We start from the raw sequence: 14,768 nt of genomic DNA, 5'->3' as shown, positions 1-14,768 counted from the left end.
TTTCAACCGCATCGAGAGTGCCTGCTGCGGCGTGTTCAGCAACCTCACCAGCCTGCTGACCCTCAACCTGTCCCACAACAGCATCGCCCGCCTGGCACCCCCTGACCTCCGAGGGCTTGATGAGTTAAAGCACCTCCTGCTCAATCGCAACCGCCTGGCGACAATTGAGCCCGACGCCTTCGCCTCGTTGGCAAGCCTTCAAATGCTGGTCTTAAGTGGCAACAAACTTCAGAATTTCTCCGGCGTGATACTTGCCGTGACTGCGTTGGGGAATCTGACCCAACTGGACCTGACCAGCAACCGTTTGTGCTCCCTTGGTCACTCCACCTCCCTCCCGCCCTCCCTCCAGTCCCTTCACCTCTGTAACAACTCCCTTGCAACCTTCGACTGCAGACGGGACTTCCTCAACCTCAACCTCACCTTGGACCTGTCCAACAACAGGTTCTCCCAGGCTTCTGAATTTGCCAAAGTCGACCTGTGGAACGTGCGCCTCCTGATCCTCAGCAACAACCCCCTGAACGCCAGTCTCTTTCTCAGGTCTGCCAACATCGATCTGCAGAGGGTTGTGTACTCTCGCTTGGCGTTGCGCAGTCTGGGGCAGCTCTCTGACTTGTGTCGCCAACTGGGTGGCCAGCCAATGAAACGCCTGGTCCTCCAGGGCAATCAGATCACCTTCCTCGCTGCCCATGCCCTCGCCCAATGTCCGCCCATCACCGCCTGGGATTTATCACACAATCAGTTCACGTCTATTGGCTGCCTTGAATTTGTCTCCAAAAGACAACAAGTCGTCTCTTTCATCATTGAACACAATAGGCTCCAAAAGCTGCCTTCCTGTTTCAAGGAGGGGAGGACACTACCCTTCCCAAAACTCTCCTACCTGAGCTTTCGCTTCAACAGGATTTTCACCATCTCGCCCCACGCCTTCTCTTACGCTGCCCATCTGCAGACCCTGTTCCTGAGCATCAACAACATCGCCATCATCAACCCGATGGCCTTCTCCAACCTCACCCACCTGTGGCATCTCAGGCTTGACAACAATCTCATCACCGACATCCACCAGGAAACCTTCAGAGACCTACGGAGCCTCAGGAACCTCAATCTCAGAAACAACCGCATCTCGATTATTTTCAGGGAGGTTTTTGCCAACCTCAACACCCTGGACATTTTGGATCTGGGGGGGAACAAGATTCGCAGCCTCACCAGTCTGTCCTTCAGTGGACTGCACAGTCTGTCCAAGCTTTATCTCGACAGAAACTACATCGCCCACATCAGGAGCGAGATCTTCAGCAATCTCCTGTCGCTTGGGGTGTTGGACCTGGGCAGCAATTTGATCAGGTACAACACCGCTCTGATTGCAACATCTCCCTTTGTTAATCTGACAAAGCTCTACATCCTTAAGCTCAATTCTCAGCAACCTTACGGCATTAACATCATCCCCCCGAGGTTTTTCAAAGGCCTCATCGCTTTAAGGGACCTGGACGTGGGGGAGAACAAGATGTCGGTGTCCGACGGTGGATTCGAAGACCTAGTGAACCTCAGAAGCCTCTCCATGTCGGACACTTGCAACGGGATTCACAGCCCCAATCCGGGAATCTTCAAGAACCTTCGCAAACTAGAGTGTCTCAGCCTGGAAAACGTGGGCCTCCGATTCATGTCTGTGGACATCCTTGGGGGACTTTCCAACCTCAAGACTCTGTACCTGGGCAAGAACGCTATTCAGAGCATCAACAGGACAGTTCTGGAGTCCTTGCCGTCCCTGAGTTACCTGGATCTGCGCAAGAACCCATTCCCTTGTACCTGTGATAACACGTGGTTCCAGAACTGGTCCGTCTCCAACCCCAGGGTCCAGGTTGTCTACTTTTACAACCAGACCTGTGCAGACCAGCCGACCAAATATTTGTACAAGTTCGACCCTCGTATCTGCTACTTAGACATTGGCCACCTCATGTTTAAAATCACCATGCCAATCCTGGTGATGTACATGTTGCTCCCTATAATCTACAGCAAAGGATACTGGCATATAAAGTACGGCTTTTATATTTTACGTTCATGGCTGCGTGACCAGCAGAGTCGAGGAGAGGGTCAACAGAGCTACAGGTACGATGCCTTCATCTCCTATAATTCCAACGATGAGGACTGGGTTCTCCGAGAGCTGGTACCAAACCTGGAAACAAAGGGACCTCAGCTCTTCAAACTCTGCCTCCACCACAGGGATTTCGAGCTGGGCAAGTACATCATCGACAATATCGTGGACAGCATCTACCAGAGCAGGAAAACCATCTGCGTGATGAGCCGCAGATACCTGGAGAGCGAGTGGTGCTCCATGGAACTCCAGCTGGCTAGCTACAGGCTGTTCCACGAGCTGAAGGACGTCATCGTTCTCATCTTCTTGGAGAAGATTCCGGAGGCCGAACTCTCCATCTACCACAAGGTGAGGAAGGTGATGAGAAAGAAGACCTACATCCAGTGGCCGGAGGACGTGGAAGCCAGGGAACTCTTTTGGGTTAAAGTGAGAGACGCGATTAAAGGCTCCAACTGTGCCAAGGAGGGGGACCCTGCCGTTCAAAGTTAAACTTTTGAGTTTCAAGGACTCGGTGCCGGACCTTTTCATGAAAGAGCCGCCCACCGGGGCCCACCTCCCCGCCCTATCCTTGTAGCCCCACCTAACCACCTTTGGACGCCAAGGGACAATTTAGGGTGCCCTATCCACCTCACCTACACATCGTTGGGCACTAAAAGACAATTTAGCACGGCAAATCCACCCAACCTGTACATCTTTGGGCACTAAGGGACAATTTAGCACGGCCAATCCACCTCACCTGCACATCGTTGGGCACTAAGGGACAGTTTAGCACGGCCAATCCACCTAACCTGCACATCTTTGGGCACGAAGGGACAATTTAGCACGGCCAATCCACCTAACCTGCGCTTCTTGGGGCACTAAGGGACAATTTAGCATGGCCAATCCACCCAACCTGCACATCTTTGGGCACTAAGGGACAATTTAGCACGGCCAATTCATCTAACCTGCACATCTTTGGGCACTAAGGGACAATTTAGCATGGCCAATCCACCTAGCGTGCACATCTTTGGACACTAAGGCACAATGAGGCTCTCTGTACCGGGGTGCAGGGCTCACTCGTTCCTGACACGGGAGACTCCCGGAATCCGGCACATCATAATCGAAGATTCTTTTATTTTTCTGCCTCGTAGATAGTTCAGGCAGTGCCCTATTGGGTCCCCTGTAGGTGAATGTGTAACCACTATAATACACACTGTACATTACTGTGTCCCTGTGGGCTCTGTCTGTGAGCTGTTGCGCGGCTCTGCCCACAGGGGGAGATGAGGAGCTTGTACAGGGCCTCGCCCTCAGCTCCACCCCTTTCAGGAAGTATAAAGTGCTGCGGTCCTGTGAGCCCGCCCTCAGTTCAGCTAGTCGCAGGCAGGCTCAGTTGTAAGCCGATTAAAGCCACAGTTTACTGCAACTCGTGTCTCTGAGTGAATTGATGGTCGCATCACCCCCACCCTCCACCAACACACTCCCTCCCTCCCCACCACCCTCCTTTCCCCTCTTACCCCACCATCCCCCTTCCTTTCCCTTCTGTTGGTACAGAAGCGAGGGTATCTGATCTCTCCAGCGCAAAGGTTAGTCCTTGTACCATTTGTTTTTTTTGTAGAAACGTGCTGTGAACTGTTTTAATAATCAGAGACTCCACTCCCCCTCCCCGTACCCTGTTTCTCCAACACAAAATTAGTATTTGTACCGTTTGGCTATTTATATATTTTTCACTGTTTTAATAAAAAGATCTGGCCAATCCACCTAACATGCACATCTTTGGACACTAAGGGACAATTTAGCACGGCCAATCCACCTAACCTGTACATCTTTGGACACTGAGGGACAATTTAGCACGGCCAATCCACCTAACCTGCACATCTTTGGACACTAAGGGACAATTTAGCACGGCTAATCCACCTCACCTGCACATCTTTGGACACTAAGGGACAATTTAGCACGGCCAATCCACCCAACCTGTACATCTTTGGACACTAAGGGACAATTTAGCACGGCCAATCCACCTAACCTGTACATCTTTGGACACAAAGGGACAATTTAGCATGGCCAATCCACCTAACCTGCACAGCTTTGGACACTAAGGGACAATTTAGCACGGCCAATCCACCTAACCTGTACATCTTTGGACACAAAGGGACAATTTAGCACAGCCAATCCATCTAACCTGCACATCTTTGGACTGTGGGAGGAAACCGGAGCACCCGGAGGAAACCCACGCAGACACGGGGAGAACGTGCAGACTCCGCACAGACAGTCAGCCGAGGGCGGAATCGAACCCGGGTCCCCGGCGCCGTGAGGGACGCTGCCAACCACCGAGCCACCCCCAATCACATCACCTGAAAGAATGTCAAAAGAAAACATAGAACATAGAACAGGCCCTTCGGCCCTCAATGTTGTGCCGAGCCATGATCACCCTACTGAAACCCACGTATCCACCCTATACCCGCAACCCAACAACCCCCCCCTTAACCTTACCCTTAACCTTACTTTTTTTTAAGACACTAAGGGCAATTTAGCATGCCCAATCCACCTAACCCGCACATCTTTGGACTGTGGGAGGAAACCGGAGCACCCGGAGGAAACCCACGCACACACGGGGAGGACGTGCAGACTCCACACAGACAGTGACCCAGCCGGGAATCGAACCTGGGACCCTGGAGCTGTGAAGTATTTATGCTAACCACCATGCTACCCTGCTGCCCCTAAAAAAGGTACGCACCTTTCAAAGTAATCATCATCTGGTGCTCGAAACCTGAGGGCACGTTGGTCTCCTCTGTTCAATCTCTCCGCACTCGATAATCCGTACCTCAGGAATCGACACCCTTATTTCAGCCCCTCTCAGACGCAACAACATCATTCCGGTGTCACAGTCTCAGTACAACTGTTAATAATTGGAGAAAGACTTGGTTACTCTGTACTTTAATCACTTTGTAATAAAGGCGAGCAGACTATTTGCCTTCCCAATTGCATGCTGTTCCTGCATGTCAACTTCCTGTGTGACCCAGAAGGACACGCAAATCCCTTTAAATGCCCACGCGTCCCAATCTCTTACCCACACTCGTCTGGTAGCACAGGACTGTCTGAAAAAAATAAAGAGACATGCCGCCAAACTTTTCCATCCGGTACCCATCAGGGATTATCGCAAGGGAGCAACAATTTGGACTGCATGAGAGGAGAGTGCTGATTGGTTGGCAAGTGGACTCCCATTGGTGGAGGCATTTCCGTGCAGAATGCAACAGGGGACAGTAAACCGCCAAGCTTTGTTTAAGTTCAAACCAGGCAGGTTTACGCTAATAGATCAAGGCATTGCCGTTGGGAAGGAACCCGGGAATGGCTATCCCTGTAATTTTGTTTAGTTGAAAAAGATACAATGCCTGGACATAGATACATAGAAGATAGGAGCAGGAAGAGGCCTTTTGGCCCTTCGAGCCTGCTCCGCCATTCATCACCATCATGGCTGATCATCCAACTCAATAGCCTAATCCTGCTTTCTCCCCATAGCCTATGATCCCATTCTCCCCAAGCGCTATATCCAGCCGCCTCTTGAATATGACTCTTGACATGAGCCACTTGACATGAGCTGCAGGTACAGCCATTCTCTGGTTCATTCCTCACAGCAATGTCTTGGCCAATCAGGGTCAATTGCCAGGTTTGAACTGAAAGAAAGCTCGGCGGTTAACTGTCCCCTGCTACATCCTCCATGGAAATGCCCCGATCAATCAGAGTCCGCATGCCAACCAATCAGCACTCTCTTCCATTGCAGTGAAAGAGGGGCTGGTTTAGCACAGGGCTAAATCGCTGGCTTTGAAAGCAGGCCAGCAGCACGGTTCGATTCCCGTACCAGCCTCCCCGAACAGGCGCCGGAATGTGGCGACTAGGGGCTTTTCACAGTAACTTCATTGAAGCCTACTCATGACAATAAGCCATTTTCAAATTTCATTTCAAATTGTTGACCAACGTCCTATGAAGAAATTAGAGAACAGCCTGAGTGTAACGTCCTCCATTTGTACGTGAACAAGGCTTGACATTTTCCCATTGCGAGCTGCTTCAACGTCTGTGGGGTGTAACAAGGTGGAAGAGAGGCTGCCAGTACCGTGAGAGGGAAATGTGCCCCCAAGTGCCTCACGGTAGCATGGTGGTTAGCATCAATGCTTCACAGCTCCAGGGTCCCAGGTTCGATTCCCGGCTGGGTCACTGTCTGTGTGGAGTCTGCACATCCTCCCTGTGTGTGCGTGGGTTTCCTCCGGGTGCTCCGGTTTCCTCCCACAGTCCAAAGATGTGCGGGTTAGGTGGATTGGATATGCTAAATTGCCCGTAGTGTAAGGTTAATGGGGGGATTGTTGGGTTACGGGTATACGGGTTACATGGGTTTAAAGTGGGGTGATCATTGTTCGGCACAACATCGAGGGCCGAAGGGCCTGTTCTGTGCTGTACTGTTCTATGTTCTATGTTAAGTCAAGCTTTAAATGGTGATGATCATTGCTGACACTCAGCCGCTGTACTGCCCACACATCACCAGGAGGGGGTAGCATTGGCTGACGATGGGAGCAGGGAACCGGCCCAGAAGGCATCGTTCAGTCACCATTGAAAGACAGAGAGCCGGCTCTCCAAAAGCTCGGCATTCACCTCCCCGAATATCTCTGGGCTTCCAGCCAGATGCAGCGATGATCGACACAGGATTACAGGCCGTCCCCGAGTTACCGATTCAACAAAACGGCTGATAGTGTGGTTGTTAGAACGGGGCAATTCACTGGCCACACACTCCAACCCACTCCGAGTCGATACTGAGGACCGGAAACCAGTCGCGGTCAGAGGCAGCAATCAGCTGTTGCTCAACGGAAACCTGCTCAACAGGAACCCCGCCAGCTACTCAGGAAAAATATCCGTGCTGACCCCAAACCCCAATAATCCACTGACCCCATTCCCAATAATCCACTGACCCCATTCACAATAACCCACTGACCCCATCCCCAATAACCCACTGACCCCATCCCCAATAACCCACTGACCCCATCCCCAATAACCCACTGACCCCCATCCCCAATAACCCACTGACCCCCATCCACAATAACCCACTGACCCCCATCCCCAATAACCCACTGACCCCCATCCCCAATAACCCACTGACCCCCATCCCCAATAACCCACTGACCCCCATCCCCAATAACCCACTGACCCCATCCCCAATAACACACTGACCCCCATCCCCAATAACCCACTCACTCCCATCCCCAATAACCCACTCACTCCCATCCCCAATAACCCACTGACCCCATCCCCAATAACCCACTGACGCCCATCCCCAATAACCCACTGACCCCATCCCCAATAACCCACTGACCCCCATCCCCAATAACCCACTCACCCCCATCCCCAATAACCCACTGACCCCCATCCCCAATAGCCCACTGACCCCCATCCCCAATAACCCACTGACCCTCGTCTCCAATAACCCACTGACCCCCATCCCCAATAACCCACTAACCCCCATCCCCAATAACCCACTGACCCCCGTCCCCAATAACCCACTGACACCCATCCCCAATAACCCACTGACCCCCGTCTCCAATAACCCACTGACCCCCATCCCCAATAACCCACTGACCCCCACCCCCAATAACCCATTGACCCCCATCCCCAATAACCCACTGACCCCATCCCCAATAACCCACTGACCCCCATCCCCAATAACCCACTGACCCCATCCCCAATAACCCACTGACCCCCATCCCCAATAACCCACTGACCCCCATCCCCAATAACCCACTGACCCCCATCCCCAATAACCCACTCACTCCCATCCCCAATAACCCACTCACTCCCTTCCCCAATAACCCACTGACCCCATCCCCAATAACCCACTGACGCCCATCCCCAATAACCCACTGACCCCATCCCCAATAACCCACTGACCCCCATCCCCAATAACCCACTCACCCCCATCCCCAATAACCCACTGACCCCCATCCCCAATAGCCCACTGACCCCCATCCCCAATAACCCACTGACCCCCATCCCCAATAACCCACTGACCCCCATCCCCAATAACCCACTCATCCCCATCCCCAATAACCCACTGACCCCCATCCCCAATAACCCACTGACCCCATCCCCAATAACCCACTGACCCCCATCCCCAATAACCCACTGACCCCGTCCCCAATAACCCACTGACCCCCATCCCCAATAACCCCCATCCCCAATAACCCACTGACTCCCATCCCCAATAACCCACTGACCCCATCCCCAATAACCCACTGACCCCCATCCCCAATAACCCACTGACCCCATCCCCAATAACCCACTGACCCCATCCCCAATAACCCACTGACCCCCATCCCCAATAACCCACTGACCCCCATCCAAAATAACCCACTTACCCCCATCCCCAATAACCCACTGACCCCATCCCCAGTAACCCACTGACCCCATCCCCAATAACCCCCATCCCCAATAACCCACTGACCCCCATCCCCAATAACCCACTGACCCCCATCCCCAATAACCCACTGACCCCCATCCCCAATAACCCACTGACCCCCATCCCCAATAACCCACTGACCCCCATCCCCAATAACCCACTGACCCCCATTCCCAATAACCCACTGACCCCCATCCCCAATAACCCACTGAGCCCCATCCCCAATAACCCACTGACCCCATCCCCAATAACCCACTGACCCCCATCCCCAATAACCCACTGACCCCCATCCCCAATAACCCACTGACCCCCACCCCCAATAACCCACTGACCCCCATCCCCAATAACCAACTGACCCCATCCCCAATAACCCGCTGACCCCCATCCCCAATAACCCACTGACCCCCAACCCCAATAACCCACTCACCCCCATCCCCAATAACCCACTGACCCCCATCCCCAATAACCCACTGACCCCGTCCCCAATAACCCACTGACCCCATCCCCAATAACCTACTGACCCCCATCCCCAATAACCCACTGACCCCATCCCCAATAACCCACTGACCCCATCCCCAATAACCCCCATCCCCAATAACCCACTGACCCCCATCCCCAATAACCCACTGACCCCCATCCCCAATAACCCCCATCCCCATCCCCAATAGCCCACTGACCCCCATCCCCAATAACCCACTGACCCCCATCCCCAATAACCCACTGACCCCATCCCCAATAACCCACTGACCACCATCCCCAATAACCCACTGACCCCATCCCCAATAACCCACTGACCCCCATCCCCAATAACCAACTCACCCCCATCCCCAATAACCCACTGAGCCCCATCCCCAATAACCCACTGACCCCCGTCTCCAATAACCCACTGACCCCCATCCCCAATAACCCACTAACCCCAACCCCAATAACCCACTGACCCCCGTCCCCAATAACCCACTGACCCCCATCCCCAATAACCCACTGACCCCCGTCTCCAATAACCCACTGACCCCCATCCCCAATAACCCACTGACCCCCACCCCCAATAACCCACTGACCCCCATCCCCAATAACCCACTGACCCCCATCCCCAATAACCCACTGACCCCCATCCCCAATAACCCACTGACCCCCATCCCCAATAACCCACTGACCCCCACCCCCAATAACCCACTGACCCCCATCCCCAATAACCCACTGACCCCCATCCCCAATAACCCACTGACCCCCATCCCCAATAACCCACTGATCCCCATCCCCAATAACCCACTGACCCCCATCCCCAATAACCAACTGACCCCATCCCCAATAACCCACTCACCCCCATCCCCAATAACCCACTGACCCCCATCCCCAATAACCCACTGACCCCCATCCCCAATAACCCACTGACCCCCATCCCCAATAACCCACTGACCCCCGTCCCCAATAACCCACTGACCCCCATCCCCAATAACCCACTCACCCCCATCCCCAATAACCCACACACCCATCCCCAATAACCCAGTGACCCCATCCCCAATAACCCACTGACCCCATCCCCAATAACCCAATGACCCCATCCCCAATAACCCGCTGACCCCCATCCCCAATAACCCACTGACCCCATCCCCAATAACCCACACCCCCATCCCCAATAACCCACTGACCCCATCCCCAATAACCCACTGACCCCATCCCCAATAACCCACTGACCCCCATCCCCAATAACCCACTGACCCCCATCCCCAATAAACCACTGACCCCCATCCCCAATAACCCTCTCACCCCCATCCCCAATAACCCACTGACCCCCATCCCCAATAACCCACTGACCCCCATCCCCAATAACCCACTGACCCCCATCCCCAATAACCCACTGACCCCCATCCCCAATAACCCACTGACCCCCATCCCCAATAACCCACTGACCCCATCCCCAATAACCCACTGACCCCCATCCCCAATAACCCACTGACCCCCATCCCCAATAACCCACTGACCCCCATCCCCAATAACCCACTGACCCCCATCCCCAATAACCCACTGACCCCATCCCCAATAACCCACTGACCCCATCCCCAATAACCCACTGACCCCCGTCCCCAATAACCCACTGACCCCCATCCCCAATAACCCACTGACCCCATCCCCAATAACCCCCATCCCCAATAACCCACTGATCCCCATCCCCAATAACCCACTGACTTCCATCCCCAATAACCCACTGACCCCCATCCCCATCCCCAATAACCCCCATCCCCAATAACCCACTGACCCCCATCCCCAATAACCCACTGACCCCCATCCCCAATAACCCACTGACCCCCCATCCCCAAAAACCCACTGACTTCCATCCCCAATAACCAACTCACCCCCATCCCCAATAACCCCCATCCCCAATAACCCACTGACCCCCCATTCCCAATAACCCCCATCCCCGTCCCCAATAACCCACTGACCCCCATTCCCAATAACCCACTGACCCCCATCCCCAATAACCCACTGACCCCCATCCCCAATAACCCACTCACCCCCATCCCCAATAACGCACTGACCCCCATCCCCAATACCGCACTGACCCCCATCCCCAATAACCCACTCACCCCCATCCCCAATAACCCACTGACCCCCATCCCCAATAACCCACTGACCCCATCCCCAATAACCCACTGACCCCCATCCCCAATAACCCATTCACCCCCATCCCCAATAACCCACTCACCCCCATCCCCAATAACCCACTCACTCCCATCCCCAATAACCCACTGACCCCCATCCCCAATAACCCACTGACCCCCATCCCCAATAACCCACTGACCCCCATCCCCAATAACCCACTGACCCCATCCCCAATAACCCACTGACCCCATCCCCAATAACCCACTGACCCCCGTCCCCAATAACCCACTGACCCCCATCCCCAATAACCCACTGACCCCATCCCCAATAACCCCATCCCCAATAACCCACTGACCCCCATCCCCAATAACCCACTGACTTCCATCCCCAATAACCCACTGACCCCCATCCCCATCCCCAATAACCCCCATCCCCAATAACCCACTGACCCCCATCCCCAATAACCCACTGACCCCCATCCCCAATAACCCACTGACCCCCATCCCCAATAACCCACTGACTTCCATCCCCAATAACCAACTCACCCCCATCCCCAATAACCCCCATCCCCAATAACCCACTGACCCCCCATTCCCAATAACCCCCATCCCCGTCCCCAATAACCCACTGACCCCCATTCCCAATAACCCACTGACCCCCATCCCCAATAACCCACTGACCCCCATCCCCAATAACCCACTCACCCCCATCCCCAATAACGCACTGACCCCCATCCCCAATACCGCACTGACCCCCATCCCCAATAACCCACTCACCCCCATCCCCAATAACCCACTGACCCCCATCCCCAATAACCCACTCACCCCCATCCCCAATAACCCACTGACCCCCATCCCCAATAACCCATTCACCCCCATCCCCAATAACCCACTCACCCCATCCCCAATAACCCACTCACCCCCATCCCCAATAACCCACTGACCCCCATCCCCAATAACCCACTGACCCCCATCCCCAATAACCCACTGACCCCCATCCCCAATAACCCACTGACCCCCATCCCCAATAACCCACTAACCCCATCCCCAATAACCCACTCACCCCCATCCCCAATAACCCACTCACCCCCATCCCCAATAACCCACTGACCCACATCCCCAATAACCCACTGACCCCCATCCCCAATAACCCACTCACCCCATCCCCAATAACCCACTGACCCCCATCCCCAATAACCCACTGACCCCCATCCCCAATAACCCACTGACCCCCATCCCCAATAACCCACTGACCCCCATCCCCAATAACCCACTAACCCCATCCCCAATAACCCACTCACCCCCATCCCCAATAACCCACTCACCCCCATCCCCAATAACCCACTGACCCACATCCCCAATAACCCACTGACCCCCATCCCCAATAACCCACTCACCCCATCCCCAATAACCCACCTGACCCCCATCCCCAATAACCCACTCACCCCCATTCCCAATAACCCACTTACCCCCATCCCCATTAACCCACTGACCCCCATCCCCAATAACCCACTGACCCCCATCCCCAATAACCCACTGACCCCCGTCCCCAATAACCCCCATCCCCAATAACCCACTGACCCCCGTCCCCAATAACCCCCATCCCCAATAACCCACTGACCCCCCATCCCCAATAGCTGGACAGTGTGAGAGTGAGCTGGAGGGTTGGTGTGAGCTGGACAGTGTGAGAGTGAGCTGGAGGGTGTGAGGGTGAGCTGGAGGGTGTGAGTGTGGGCTGTTGAGTGTTAGTGTGAGCTGGAGTGTGTGAGGGTGAGCTGGAGAGTGTGAATTGTAGCTGGAGAGTGTGAGTGTGCGCTGGAGGGTGTATGTATGAGCTGGAGGGTGTGAGAGTGAGCTGGAGGGTGTGAGTATGAGCTGGAGGGTGTGAGTCTGAGCTGGAGGGTGTGAGTCTGAGCTGGAGGGTGTGCGAGTGAGCTAGAGAGTGTGAGTGTGATCTGGAGTGTGTGTGAGCTGGAGTGTGAGGATGAGCTGGAGGGTGTGTGTGAGCTGGAGAGTGTGAGAGTGAGCTGGAGGGTGTGTGTGAGCTGGAGAGTGTGAGAGTGAGCTGGAGGGTGTGAATGTGATCAGTAGAGTGTGAGCTGGAGAGTGTGAGTTTGACTGTGAGCTTGAGAGTGTGAGTGTGAGCTGTAGAGTGTGTGTGAGCTGGAGAGTTTGAGTGTGAGCTGGAGAGTGTGAGAGTGAGTTGGAGAGTGTGACCTGGAGAGTGTGAGAGTAAGCTGGAGGGTGTGAGTGTGAGCTGGTGTGATAGTGTGAGACTGATTTGGGGAGTGTGCAAGTGAGCTGGAGGTTGTGAGTGAGCTGGAGTGTGTGTGTGAGCTGGGGGTGTGAGTGTGAGCTGGAGAGTGTGAGTTGGAGGGTGTGTGAGTGAGTGGGAGTGAGCTGGAGGGTGTGAGATTGAGCTGGTGAGTGTGAGAGTGAGTTGGAGGGTGTGAGAGTGAGCTGGAGTGTGTGAGTGGGAGCTGGGGGTGTGAGAATGAGCTGGAGGGTGTGAGAGTGAGCTGGAGAGTGTGAGTGGGAGCTGGGGGTGTGAGTGTGAGCTGGAGGGTGTATGTATGAGCTGGAGAGTGTGAGCTGGGGAGTGTGAGTGTTAGCTGAAGGGTGTGAGAGTGAATTAGAGAGTGTGAGAATGAGCTGGAGGGTGTGAGAGTGAGCTGGAGACTGTTAGCTGGAGAGTGTGAGTATGAGCTGGAGAGTGTGAGCTGGGGAGTGTGAATGTTAGCTGAAGGGTGTGAGAGTGAATTAGAGAGTGTGAGAATGAGCTGGAGGGTGTGAGAGTGAGCTGGAGTGTGTGTGTGAGCTGGAGGGTGTGTGAGTGAGCTGGAGAGTGTGAGGGTGAGTGTGAGCTGGAGGGTGTGTGTGAGCTGGAGTGTGAGGGTGAGTGTGAGCTGGAGGGTGTGAGCTGGAGGGTGTGAGTGTGAGCTGGAGAGTGTGAGGGTGTGTGAGCTGGAGGGTGTGAGTGTGAGCTGGAGGGTGTGAGTGTGAGCTTGGCAGCGTGTGTGAGCTGGAGGGTGTGAGTGTGAGCTTGGGAATGTGTGTGAGCTGGAGAGTGTGAGCTGGAGGGTGAGAGCTGGAGGGTGTGAGTGTGAGCTGGAGAGTGTGAGAGTGAGTGTGAGCTGGTGCATGTGAGAGTGAGTTGGAGAGTGTGTGAGCTGGGGAGTGTGAGAGTGAGTGTGAGCTGGAGAGTGTGTGTGAGCTGGAGGGTGAGTGTGTGCTGGAGGTTGTGAGAGTGAGCTGGAGGGTGTGAGTGTGAGCTGGTGTGAGTGTGAGCTGGAGGGTGTGAGAGTGAGCTGGCGGGTGTGTGTGAGCTGGAGAGTGAGTGAGCTGGAGGGTGTGAGTGTGAGCTGGAGGGTGTGAGTGTGAGCTGGAGGGTGTGAGTGTGAGCTGGAGGGTGTGAGAGTGAGCTGGTAAGTGTGAGTGTGAGCTGGTGGGTGTGAGTGTGAGCTGCTGGGTGTGAGTGTGAGCTGGAGGGTGTGTGTGTGAGCTGGAGGGTGTGAGTGTGAGCTGGAGAGTGTGATAGTGTGCTGGAGGGTGTGAGGGTGAGTGTGAGCTGGAGGGTGTGAGCTGGAGGGTGTGAGTGAGCTGGTGTGAGTGTGAGCTGGAGGGTGAGTGTGAGCTGCAGAGTGTGATAGTGTGCTGGTGGGTGTGAGTG

General features: G+C 54.5%; 1 protein-coding gene across 1 annotated transcript in view; it reads left to right on the top strand.

Moving 5' to 3' along the window:
• The window catches only part of tlr21 (toll-like receptor 21), an 8,071-nt gene extending 5,341 nt beyond the window's left edge, over positions 1-2,730 (top strand). Inside the window, exon 2 of the mRNA XM_038787067.1 lies at positions 17-2,730. Coding sequence (XP_038642995.1) covers positions 17-2,572 — 2,556 coding nt within the window. The 3' untranslated portion in view covers positions 2,573-2,730. The remainder of the gene's footprint in view (positions 1-16) is intronic.
• Positions 2,731-14,768: the final 12,038 nt, after the last annotated feature.

The sequence above is a fragment of the Scyliorhinus canicula genome, chromosome 30, assembly GCF_902713615.1.
Source record: "Scyliorhinus canicula chromosome 30, sScyCan1.1, whole genome shotgun sequence".
Taxonomy (NCBI): domain Eukaryota; kingdom Metazoa; phylum Chordata; class Chondrichthyes; order Carcharhiniformes; family Scyliorhinidae; genus Scyliorhinus; species Scyliorhinus canicula.
This window is presented reverse-complemented; position numbering and strand designations above follow the sequence as displayed.